Here is a 13,574-nt window from a genome sequence, read left to right as displayed (position 1 = left end):
GGTTAATTGAAGATTGCTTCCTTAAAAACATTATTTCTTGTCATTAACAGCTGCAACATATTGTAATATGTGTTATTCAAACACACTGTGATGCTTTAAAAATAATTTTAATGTCCTCAATTATTTTGCTCTAACTATTCACTTCAACCCATAAGAATTCATTATGCCAATTTAACAACTCACCCTTCTTGTCTACTAGTAATATTCATGACAAAAGTTTGTATTCAGAATCATTGCTTTCTAAGTATGAAAAGTAGTTTTAAATTGATTACAATGAGATTGCTTTCTTTCTGGAAAAATTACTTATTGGCATAGACATCGTTTAGAGATATAGGTGTCCCTGGAGATATGAGAATACATTCATATAATTTCTCAAATATCTTTCTCTTCGTATTATCCCATATTTGAAATTTTTGATTTTGGAGTACACTTGATTAGTCATCATCATCTTCCACCATATCTCAAGTCAACTCTTATAACATTATAAAACTTAACAAATTTAGAAGACTTGAGATGTTTACAGTGCAATAATGTGTTCTGTCATAATGAGGGTTATAAACCCTATACCATTTTTAATTGATTAAACTCTTAATCATTTATGTAATTATGATAACTCTGTGCCTTGAAAATGTCAAAGTTACATGAGATTTCAGCTTTTAAATGCAGAGTAAACTGTTACCTGGATTTGCTATTCAGCAAACATCAGCTAAGGGTTTATGACTACCTTGTGCCCAAATTGTGGAACGCACAGTATGAGGGAGATAATCAGATTAATAAAAAATTGTAACAAATAAGACTACATGTGCTCTAAAGATACATGTAAAAAGAGATTTTTTGAAAGCACAGAAGAAGCAATACTTTTTTTTGATATGGGTGAGAGAGCAGAATTGATGCTGGGAAGGAGTTCATAATTTGTCTCATTAGGGCTTCTCAATAAAGGATTTTAATTTTTGAATAAACAGTTGAAACTATCACAAGAACAGCAATAACAATAATATCACCTCACATATTTATGACTACCTCTGTATCCAGACAATGTACTATTATTTGTATGTAGATATATTTTAATAACAAAAAATATTTAAGGGGATTATAAAAAGTATATGCTGTCTGTAATTGGTAAGTGACCTAATATATTTCAGACAATTTGCAATTGTTTGATTAAAAGCAAAGATAGGATAAAGGCAGCAATAATGTCACACAGGCAAAGCAGATGTACTGACAGAGAACAAAACCAGGCGTGTGACAAGAACATATTTACTAAGAAGTTACAAGGGTAAGACATAAATTTGTTTAATGGTTTTTTTCAGCCAATGTGGGGGGAGAAATATCAAGTGGTGAGTCACAAAGTTCATTAAAAAATTCAGTTGTTCAAGCGAATCTCAATAATTCCTAAAAACTAACATTAGAAAAATTTCCCAAAGATGAACACCATAGTCAACAACATTGGGACATAAACACAGTGAGCGAATCCATAGAGTATTGCTTATGGGTTCCCTCAACATAGATCAGAGGGACCCCACTCAACAGGATTCAATAAAATCAATTATGGGATTAACACAATGTGTTTCATGTAAACTGCTCTTGTTTCAACTATAATCCAGAGAGAGATTTTAGATTAGATTTACCTGTATGTGCAAGATTTCATATCCTTCAGGAAATCTTGAATCAACGTTTTCTCAGGTGAGCTTTTGATTTATATTGTGTATTTATGAGTTCAACAGTATATGCTCTGAAAAATACTTACAGTTCAGCTATATTCTGTGCCACCATTTCTATGCAGAGCTGTTTGCTTTAATAACAGTCAAAATGATAGTGTATTTGGCATCCAAAAAATTGAAAATCTAATAAGTTTAGAAGTTAAGAATCAAAATGTTGTTCCTGTTTGTTAAATTTTTTTTTTGAGAGAAAGAGAGGGCAAGAATGAGACAGAGATGGGGGTAAAGGGGTTATGGGGGGGGAAGAGAGGAGGGAGAAAAGAAGAGAGAGAAAAACATATTGTTATTAGACCCCTAATGTTTCCTATGTTGTACAAAATTTACTCAAGTGGTTGGGATAGAAGGGTCAGAAAAGGGAATGAATATTTACTGAGTGCCTTCCAGTAGTCTATTGGGTGTAAGATCGGCTGCAAGGATATATTGCACAACATGGGAAATATAGCCAATATTTGGTAATAACTGTAAGTGGAGTGTAACTGGTAAGAATTGTATAAAAATAAATTTAAAATTAAATAAGATATTTTTTGAGTATCTGTTTATAAGGTATCAGGTGTGGAGAAATTAACAGAAAAAATGTTTACAGGGTGTGACGTCAAAGCACCCAAATATATGAATGCTTGGCTGAGGCCACTTTAAATGAAAGTTCTGGCCCTAAATTAAAAGTTGCTGATGATAGAAACATTCTGCTGCAGAGGAATTAAGAGAAACAAGTGTATTCAAAAGATATTTAGTTTCTTCCATTTTTTGGCAGTCGCAGAATCTAACAGAACATACAGTAGGAGACTCTCAAACCAAAGAAGGAGAGTAGTACCTCTGCATACTAAGACTGATAGTTAATATGACAGGACTTTTAGCTTCACTGCTTACTAACTAGAAGATTTTGTTTTGCTTTCAATTTCGACAAAGGAGAGAAAGAAAGGGCCAACTTAGAGGGGAATGAATCCTTAACGTATTGGCAAGAGTAGTTATTAAGACACCAAGTTGTGCTTCTTATCTTATTCAGGTGGGAAAGTATCTGAATGTCATGATATTTCTTGAAGTCCATGGCCTATTGCTATATTAAACCAAAAACAACTTGGTATAAATTTATTAGATTCTACTATAGATAAGTAACAGATGAATATTTTTTAAATTCAGGAAACATTTACCACTAAGAGAATTCTTTTCTTTAATGGGCTTTGGGAAACATTTGCTGTCACCAGAGATCTTGGAGAGAAACTAAAAACTAAGTAGATTTCCCAAGACTCTAGAGGTGACAGAAAGCTCTCTGTGGATCAATTAGAATGATTAAATTAATTGAGAAGACAAACAGTGACTTTTTTGAAAATGTACCTAATAGATGTTTCATTTATATTAAGCTCTATTATTTCTTATTATACAAGTTACATTGCTTTTCTTATCTGAGTATCAACTAATGTACTGAAGGATTTATACAGGTCTCTCTGTTTGAGAGCAATAACTTATTTATACCTTAGATTTCTATAGATATCTATAGTAACTTGGACAAATTAGATGAGAGACAAGTATTATCATAAATTTCTACAAGAAAACTAGACCTGAGAGGCATGGCTGGCAAGACAGAAGATACTGGTGGATAACCATACTGTTTGTCTCTAAATCCAGCTGATTTTTTTCTGTGTTATCATGCTGTCATATATCTTATGATTTAGTAATATGTAGATATTGAATGAAAAGTTACTTCCTAAAAGTAATAGGATTTCTTTTTTTAATTAAATATTTTTTTATGTTTTTATTTTATTGGAGTCAGAACACAACATGAAATCCACCCTCTTAACAAAATTTGAAGTATTGTTCACTGTAGGCATAATGTTGTATAGCAGATCTCAAGATCTCATTTATCTTGCATAACTAAAATGTTATACCCATTGACTAGCAACTCCCCATTTCCCTTCCCCCCCCACCCCATAGCAACCACCATTCTACTGTCTGCTTTTACGAGTATTTACTACTTTAAATACTTCATCTAAGTGGAATCATGCAGTATTTGGTTTTCTGTGACTGGCTTATTTTACTTAGCATGTCTGCAAGTTTCATCCATGTTGTTGCATATTGCAGAATTTCCACCTTTTTTCAGGTTGCATAATATTACAAGTAAAATAATTTCTAAATCAAATAAGTTTAAACTGCACAACCATTAGCAGAAAAAAAAATGCATTCTATGTAAACTCTAAAGACCTCTGTGACAAGGCATTCTAATTATTCATGGTAGCTCCTGAATCACAGATCTCCCAGCTCGTGTTGGACATAGACACTCAATTCATCTCTATCCAAGGAAGCAGATGTCTTGCAAACTAGCACAGCAACATGTGCCATATCTATTCAATCAAAGATATACTAATAATTTCAGAGGGAAAAGAAAAATACTACCATAGTGCATGTATATATTGACACGCAGATATACATATCTCCAACATGAAATAAACTGTGACTTGGAATCAGTTAAATATTGTTTCTTTACATTTCAGTCATTTCCTGTTTTTTATTATTTCTAGAGTATTGATCTTTTAAATAAGAAGAGACAGATACTTCCCAATATTAGAAGAGTTTTGTTTCACACCTAGAACAATAAAGGAAAAAGCACTGGGACTGACATCCCTGGAGATAGCAAATTCAGGCAGAAGGTTGACTATAGGTAGGGTGAGAATAGGAGGTGATGGCCATAGGCTGTGTATGGGAATTGGATGGAAGCAGGATTTGGGAAAGTTTTAAACTTAGAGCAAATCATACTGTCTGTGACAGACAGAAGTACTCAGATTGTTACAACAAGAGTAAAACTGTCAAAGTGATGCAAAAAAGGGGGAAACATTTTTTTAATTAAAAATCTAGCTGAGTTTGAAGAAGAAAGCAAAAATTTTTCATCTGTCTACACTGTCAGCCCTCTGTGCATGTGGAAATATATTTATTATTTTCTAAATTAATTTAATGAGTTCCAGATTGTACAGGATGTCATAATGGAAACAGGATTAAACAAGATAACAAGGAGTTTTTCTTCTCTAAATGAGTTTTACCTAGACACCCCGTGTCGTACTTTTGATCTTAACTGTGTTTCATTTACCACATTGAAGGAGGTTACATAAAGGGTAAAATAATAGAAACTTAATCAGGAAACAGAATTTCTTATTGCTGCGTTTTATTACATACTCTTGCCATATTATTTAGCCTAATTCTTGAAAATAATAAAAGATGTGTCATTTTAAAATAAGGACAATTGAAACCACATTGCATTATAATTGTGCATCTTTCTTCTGAACCATCCCAAACATTTCACACCAATTGATCTTCAGATCAAACTTGTGGATTATTTAAGGGTTGTTGGTGGGGAGTATAAACTTCCTGAACTCTACCTTCTGTAAAATACTAGATAAATATTACTGGCTGGTAAATTTAATTTTACAGATGAAAAACAAACACAAAAAGGCAAAATTAAGTTCTCAGAAATGGACTCTTATTTCCAAAAACCCAATCGAATAACTTTTCTGCTGGAGAATTGTGGCAGAAATTCACTGGCACCATTAGTCAGGGCATAGAGTTTTACAATGAAAATAATATCTTGGAGAGTATTATCATGGCATATAAATGTATAGTTACACTGCACACATGACTGATTTTGTTAAATGTAATGCTATTTTCTGGTAGACAAATCTCTGTATATGCTTTATATAACCCATACTGAAATAATTAGTCTATTTAGTAGACACTTGAATTCTGAAACCTTGTCATTTCTGTCATCTTCAATCAAATTGGAAAAGACTTCCAACTTGGCAACAAATTCATCTCCTGAATTTCTGAATAAATACTTTGGAAAGTTGAGTTTACTTCTCTAACATTTTCTCATTTCATTTCCTCATCACCGGCCAGATAATCACCATGGCCACAGCTTTGAAGAAAGAATCATCTATGGAGTAGAAAATAGTAGCACGTTCCTGGAATGCAGTCCAAAATCGCAGCGAGCTCTGGTCTATTGGCAATTCCAGAGGCGAAATGAAGAGCGAAAAGAAGAGGTATAGGAAAGAAACTGCCTGGATTAATTCTATATGACATATGCTGTTAAGTGACCCCAGCATGGTTGACTTGAGAGGGGAAAAAAAAGTAGTGAATATTTATTCTTTTCTTAACATACCAATACTCATTCATTAAACAAGTATTCATTGAAGGCTGATTTTATGACAGGCTTTGTGATAGGAGTTAGAGAAACAAAGGTGAACTGGTAAGAGTTTTGTCTCAGAAGCTGTTTGGGGATATATTTTAGAGACTTCTTTTTTCTTCCTGGAGTTATCTGCAAAACAATTATGTTATCTACATTCATATACAAGAAAAAAATCTAATCCTTCTACTAACTTTAACTTTTGTTCAATTAATTCTGCTCTCCAAACATGTTTTCCTTTCTCCATTAACTTCCTCCTCAAATGGGAAGGGGCAGTTAAGGGAAAGGAGTAGTAGATTTTGGATAAAGGATCTGAGGTCCAGTTATGAACTCTGATGTGAACTGTGCATGTAGTTTCACACAAATCTTCCTCCTCTGTGGATCCATTTATTCCTCTGTAAAATTTTAAAAAATACATACATAGAAAATCTCAGTGAGTACTCTGAGCCTTTAAAACTTTTTAAAAAGTGTTAAATAGGGTAACCATAGTATGTAGGTGATTTGTGAATGTACAATGTGCAGACAATTTTACAAACATAATCTGAATGTAGAAGTAAAAGTCCTTCTGTTATCTCTTTTGACAGTTGAAGCAGTCTTCAAACATGTAATCACATCATATAAATGTTAAGGTTGATTTTATATATTACCAGCTGTGGCTTTCAGAGATCTCTTTTGTAAACTGTATGCAAAATAAAAGTGAGGTTAGACATATTAAATAGCCTATCTTCATGTCACATCTAAGACTTAGGAAATTGAATAAATAAGTAAGCATGCAATCCCATGTTTTTTCTGGTTGCTCAACTGCTGAACTTATTCTATTTTTCAAACCTTATTATAAATTTATTCTAATGCTGCATTGTTCTCTAGTATCATGTTTCTGTATTTCCAATTCCAATATTCAATGTTAACTTTCTCCTATATTTATATAGCTTATTTCAAATTTATAAAGTATATATTTGTCCTTTCATCCCATTATCTTGCTTACTTTAAATTATTATGAGAAATTCTATTAAGACAATAGACAGCAATGTTTTGCAGTGCTTCTTAAAAACAATTGGAAGAAATGTATAACTCTTTTCCCTGATAGGAAAATGCAGTCATTTCTCTTAAACTAGAAATTTTATTAACTGTGAAAATGTGTCTCAGTACACAGTCTAAATTTTTGCTGAGACAGAGTTTTGGAGCCTATATTTCTTGTAAATATGTATGATTTTACTACATCTTGTCTTTTGCTAGATCAGAGTGGATGATCATATCATTAGGACCGAACAAGGCCTTCTATTGCGTAGTCTGCAGCGGAAGGATTCAGGCAATTACCTCTGTCATGCCGTGGAACACGGATTCATGCAAACCCTTCTTAAAGTGACCCTGGAAGTCATCGACACGGAGCATTTGGAAGAACTTCTTCACAAAGATGATGATGGAGATGGCTCTAAGACCAAAGAAATTTCCAACAGCATGACACCTAGCCAGAAGGTCTGGTACAGAGACTTCATGCAACTCATCAACCACCCCAACCTGAACACAATGGATGAGTTCTGCGAACAAGTTTGGAAAAGGGACCGAAAACAGCGTCGGCAAAGGCCAGGACATACCCAAGGGAACAGTAACAAATGGAAGCACTTACAGGAAAATAAGAAAGGTAGAAACAGGAGGACCCACGAATTTGAGAGGGCACCCAGGAGTGTCTGAGCTGCATTACCTCTAGAAACCTCAAACAAGTAGAAACTTGCTAGACAATAACTGGAAAAAATGCAATATACATGAACTTTTTTCATGGCATTATGTGGATGTTTACAATGGTGGGAAGTGCACCTGAGTTCCACCAATTATAAATTAAGTCCATGAGTAACTTTACTAACAGATTTTCTTCCTAATACCAACACTTAATAGAGGTCAGGTGAATGCAGATGTTCACACTAGTGACTTAATGTTTCCTATGAGATTTCACTATACAGGTTTTGCTTTCTTCTTTGCCTGAGAAATAAAAATGTCATTTGCCATGTTGCCATCTAAAGAAGAAAAACTGCATCAGCAAAGCCATTTTATTGAACTAGAAGTTTTAAACTGCATGGATTTACTAAGCTGATGAATATTCCAAAACACTGTTGGATTCAAGGATATTTTTTGTCTACCAGCACTCGTGTTTATATGTACTGGAGGAGTAAAATGATACTGAATTAAATGGTCTGTGGAAATACGAAAAACATAAACCATCCATCATTCAGAAGAAAAATGGAATACACTGATCTACTACTGATGTCTTCTTCCAGCTTTGATCTAAAGATGTATTTTATTAAAACTATAATTTAAATGTACCATGACAAATATGCAGAAAAAATTAGCTCTTTTCTAAGCTAGAGTAGGTTTTTGTCTTACAATTATTGTGCTATGTAGTTTTTTGTTTTTAAAAACTCCAATTGTGTGCTGCTTTTTTTAAAACGTTGTTTTCAGTTTTGCAAGAGGAATAACCAATATTGTCCTAGAAACATATATACATCATTAACAACTAATTCCTAAAATCTGGATATAAATTATGCTTTATTTCTCTGAGGAATTAAGAAAAACCACTTCCCCTTTTTCAAATATTATCTAAATTAATTAGAACCTGCATAATGTTCTTAGAAAAACAGAGCATTTAACCCGAAAAAAAAAGAGAAGAAAGAAATAGATTTGTAAATGCATTTTCTTGTACCTAATGGATCAACAAAGAGAAAAGGAACTGCATATTTCGTGCAAATAGTAAGCATTGGTTTAATGTTCATAGAAAATGTCTTAATTCTGCGCTTGAATTCCTGCCTGATATTTGAGACATAAAAACTCTCTCTCATGACTCCATTTGGAATTTTATCTGTCACTTAATTTTTTTGAGAAGAGGGAGATCAGTAATATTCAGAACAACCTCCTAAAAGCAAATTTCCCAACTCTGTTTACATTTTTATCAGCTGCCTCTTATCTCACCTTGTTTAAGACAGTTATCTGTCTAAAGAACACATGACTCTTTTCAGGTCAATGGGAGTGACTTATACAAACTATTTTCCAGGACACGGCTCACACTTAAAACATGTAAAGCTCTTTGTCTCCTGCAACAACTTATAAAATAAGATAAAAGATTATTAATTAAGGGCTTGCCTGCTTCATTGTCCTAAGATGATTCTTTGAGAATCATTGACTTCAAGATGTATAAGACCTTCAGTATTGCAATGCAGTTTTGCACTGCGCTCATCTTTCCAAGAATCCCTCTCTGGGTCCTTCGTCACACACAAAAATGCAAAGGAAACATCTTATTGCTAATTAATGAAAGCAGCATTGAAATTCTAACGCTAGCTGTCTTGGGATTCTAATTAACTCAGCATTAATTTCTCACCTCAGACTACAGTGAATTTTTTTTGAATTCTCTATCAGCTGAAATATTCACAGATGGAAGCTCATGTTTCAGTTTTAATGATTACTTTGAATAAATGATTTTTTGACGTTTGTTTCAATGGGAGCCTAAAAATATTCTACATTCAATTTTAGGCTCCAATGTTAATACAATGTTACTTTTAGAAGTACATCCTCAAATGGTAGCTAAATTTTAAATTATTTGAAGGACAGACTCCTGTAGAGGAAAAAAAAAAATGAGATATAAATCAAAAAACCAAGAGTGCTCCAAAACTAGGTCATTTAAAAATTTCTCATAGAGTATCTTAACTGTACTAAAATTCGGTGTTGCATTTTATTCTAAATTTGCAGCTGAAACAAATTTATTTGCAATAACAGAAGTATCTTATTATTAGTCCTCAAAAATAAAGGATTTGAAGGGGTAGAGATTGTATAACTTCAGGGATGCCTTCCAATATCTGAATGCATTTTGTTTAGCATTATGAAATACCCATAGAAAGAATGTGTAGATTTCAACTAACAGAAACAAAAATAAATCCACTGACATGTCTTTATAAATCAGGTCTAAGTTTTCGAAGAAAATTATAGATATAACATGCAGGTAAATAAGTCTTATTACAGTCATAATCTGCCAATGGGTATTGAGGTGGGCAGTTTGCACAAAAAGTAACTAATGTCCCATTTAATTCAGTTTCAATAGACTTTGGCTTATGCATGTATCATCAGAGTTGAAACTTTGTTAAGAGACTCATGTGACCTTGAACAGATTATTACAGCAATCTTAAAATAGGAAAAAGGTACAGCACAGCAGAGAAATTATGGCCCAGTTGAAATCAAATGCAAAATGTAAATGTACACTTACTGCTACATTTTATGTATTATTTAGTGATTTTCAGTGGTATGTGTTTAATATTTTTGCTACCTACACATTAGGCAACAGAGATGTACATAATTTCGAAAAGAAGAGGAAGGACAGTGTAAAATGCAACTTTTTGTAGGTACTCCATTTCAGTGTGTTCAACATCATCCTAAAATGCAAGATTTTCCCACATAGGCAACAAGGTGGCTTATGTGCTATTTAAGGGCAGAAGCTGTGTGCCCATTCAATCAGCATGTTTTTTTGCCAGGTAGTAAATACGTTCCATATCTGTATTTATCATTGCATTTCAGATGGGAACTAGAAAACTGGAGAGAAAAATGTAATGAAACTGCTGCTGTAAATTATTCCTTTTAGCATGTATTCAGTTGCTAAATACACATTTCTTCAAAATATTTGAATTCAGATGTCTTTACTATTCCATGTAGCATATAGTGTCAAGGAACATAAGTTTAGAAAAGGTTGAGAACCAAAGTCAGGTTGCTAGCAGATTTCTTCATTGTAGTCATCTGTAAACTGGGCTCTATACTTATGGAGATGATGTGAATTTAATGCCCTTTAAATTAAATACTGTTATTTTATGCCATACTTAAAAAGCAAATATGGGGATGAAATTCTATAGTATGTCATTATCATAATCAGTTTGGTTTCATTCTGGATCTACAAAGACGCCTGATAATTGTTATTGAAGTTGCCTATCCTGAAGGTCATAAACAAGCATTTTATTAAGAGTGATTAGTATAACATTTTGAAATCTTTGTTTTATGAATTCATTTTTTAAACACAATCTGTGTTCACTTTAATGGTAATCTATCAGGTTTCATGGCTTCAAAGACACACTTAACAAATAGGATTCAACATCAGTGTTATAATGTGTTAGAGATAAATTGGCCTAATGCCAAAGACATCCATGCTTTTTAATTTTGTTTGTAGTAATTATTTAAAGTCAATGTTAATGTTTGCAAAATACATGTTTCCGTAAAGAAGAAAACATTTTTCAAAAAGTCTGCAAAATCCTATTAGTTTGATTTGTAACAATTTTTATAGTAATTAATTAAAGAAACATACTTTTTAAAGTTAATATACTAAGAGGACCTATACATGAAAGAGAGAAAGAAGCCACAGAAATGGTGCCTCATATAGTATGTCCATTTTCACAGTCAACCTGATCAAAGAAGACAGCTTGGTTTTCATTTCAAACATGCAAGCACACACAGGCAGAGGCAGAGGTACCAAATCAAACTAAACTAAAAAAAAAAAGAAAATTGAATATAAAGGATTTGGGCTTTTATTTTATTTTTTAACATCTTTTTTGGAGTATAATTGCTTTACAGTGGTTTGTTACTTTCTGCTTTATAACAAAGTGAATCACTTATACGTATACATATATCGCCATGTCTCCTCCCACTTGCATCTCCCTCCCACCCTCCCTATCCCACCCCTCTAGGTGGTCACAAAGCACTGAGCTGATCTCCCTGTGCTATGTGGCTGCTTTCCACTAGCTATCTGTTTTACATTTGGTAGTGTATATATGTCCATCCCACTCTCTCACTTCGTCCCAGCTTACCCTTCCCCCTCCCTATGTCCTCAAGTCCATTTTCTACGGCTGCGTCTTTATTCCTGTCCTGCCCCTAGGTTCTTCAGAACCATTTTTTTTTTTTTTTTTAGATTCCATATATATGTGTTAGCATACGTTATTTGTTTTTCTCTTTCTGACGTACTTCACTCTGTACGACAGACTCTAGGTCCATCCACCTCACCACAAATAACTCAATTTCTTTTCTTTTTATGGCTGAGTAATATTCCATTGTATGTATGTGCCACATCTTCTTTATCCATTATCTGTCGATGGGCACTTAGGTTGCTTCCATGTCCTGGCTATTGTAAATAGAGCTGCAATGAACATTGTGGTACATGCCTCTTTTTGAATTATGATTTTCTCAGGGTATATGCCCAGTAGTGGGATTGCTGGGTCATATGGTAGTTCTATTTTTAGTTTTTTAAGGAACCTCCATACTCTTCTCCATAGTGGCTGTATCAACTTACATTCCCCCCAGTAGTGCAAGAGGGTTCCCTTTTCTCCACACCCTCTCCAGCATTTATTGTTTCTAGATTTTTTGATAATGGCCGTTCTGACTGGTGTGAGGTGATACCTCATTGTAGTTTTGATTTGCATTTCTCTAATTATTAGTGATGTTGAGCATCCTTTCATGTGTTTGTTGTCAATCTGTATATCTTCTTTGGAGAAATGTCTATTTGGGTCTTCTGCCCATTTTTGGATTGGGTTGTTTGGTTTCCTGGTATGTATGAGCTACATGAGCTGTTTGGTTTCCTGATATGTATGAGCTAAATTTTGGAGATTAATCCTTTGTCAGTTGCTTCGTTTGCAAATATTTTCTCCCATTCTGAGGGTTGTCTTTTCGTCTTGTTTACGGTTTTCTTTGCTGTGCAAAAGCTTTGAAGTTTCATTAGGTCCCATTTGTTTATTTTTATTTCCATTTCTCTAAGAGGTGGGTCGAAAAGGATCTTGCTGTGGTTTATGTCATAGAGTGTTCTGCCTATGTTTTCATCTAAGAGTTTGATAGTTTCTCGCCTTACATTTAGGTCTTTAATCCATTTTGAGCTTATTTTTGTGTATGGTGTTAGGGAGTGATCTAATCTCATACTTGTACATGTACCTGTCCAGTTTTCCCAGCACCACTTATTGAAGAGGCTGTCCTTCCTCCACTGTACATTCCTGCCTCCTTTATCAAAGATAAGGTGACCATATGTGCATGTGTTTATCTCTGGGCTTTCTATCCTGTTCCATTGATCTATATTTCTGTTTTTGTGCCAGTACCATACTGTCTTGATTACTGTAGGTTTGTAGTATAGTCTGAAGTCAGGGAGCCTGATTCCTCCAGCTCCATTTTTCTTTCTCAAGATTGCCTTGGCTATTCGGGGTCTTCTGTGTCTCCATACAAATTTTAAGATTTTTTGCTCTACTTCTTTGAAAAATGCCATTGGTAGTTTGATAGGGATTGGATTGAATCAGTAGATTGCTTTGGGTAGAATAGTCATTTTCACAGTGTTCATTCTTTCAATACAAGAACATGGTATATCTCTCCATGTATTTGTATCATCTTTAATTTCTAAAGAAATTAATCAGTGTCTTATAGTTTTCTGCATACAGGTCTTTTGTGTCCTTAGGTAAGTTTATTCCTAGGTATTTTATTCTTTTTGTTGCAGTGGTAAATGGGAGTGTTTCCTTAATTTCTCTTTCAGATTTTTCAATATTAGTGTATAGGAATGCAAGTGATCTGTGCATTAATTTTGTATCCTGCTACCAGATTCATTGATTAGCTCTAGTAGTTGTCTTTTAACATCTTTAGGGTTCTCTATGTATAGGATCATGTCTTCTGCAAACAGTGACAGCTTTCCTTCTTCTTTT

At 33.8% G+C, this 13,574-nt stretch overlaps 1 protein-coding gene across 1 annotated transcript in view; it reads left to right on the top strand.

The window, feature by feature from the left end:
- The window catches only part of SEMA3A (semaphorin 3A), a 235,193-nt gene extending 223,773 nt beyond the window's left edge, over positions 1–11,420 (top strand). The window contains exons 16-17 of the mRNA XM_029234387.1: positions 5,598–5,740; positions 7,120–11,420. Of these exons, the coding sequence (XP_029090220.1) occupies positions 5,598–5,740; positions 7,120–7,575 (599 nt within the window). The 3' untranslated portion in view covers positions 7,576–11,420. The remainder of the gene's footprint in view (positions 1–5,597; positions 5,741–7,119) is intronic.
- The last annotated feature ends 2,154 nt before the right edge of the window (positions 11,421–13,574 follow it).

This window comes from Monodon monoceros, unplaced genomic scaffold, assembly GCF_005190385.1.
Source record: "Monodon monoceros isolate NGI ecotype Baffin Bay Population unplaced genomic scaffold, NGI_Narwhal_1 Super_Scaffold_2, whole genome shotgun sequence".
Classification (NCBI taxonomy): Eukaryota; Metazoa; Chordata; class Mammalia; order Artiodactyla; family Monodontidae; genus Monodon; species Monodon monoceros.
The sequence above is the reverse complement of the archived record's forward strand: the minus strand, read 5'-3'. Positions and strand labels throughout refer to the sequence as shown.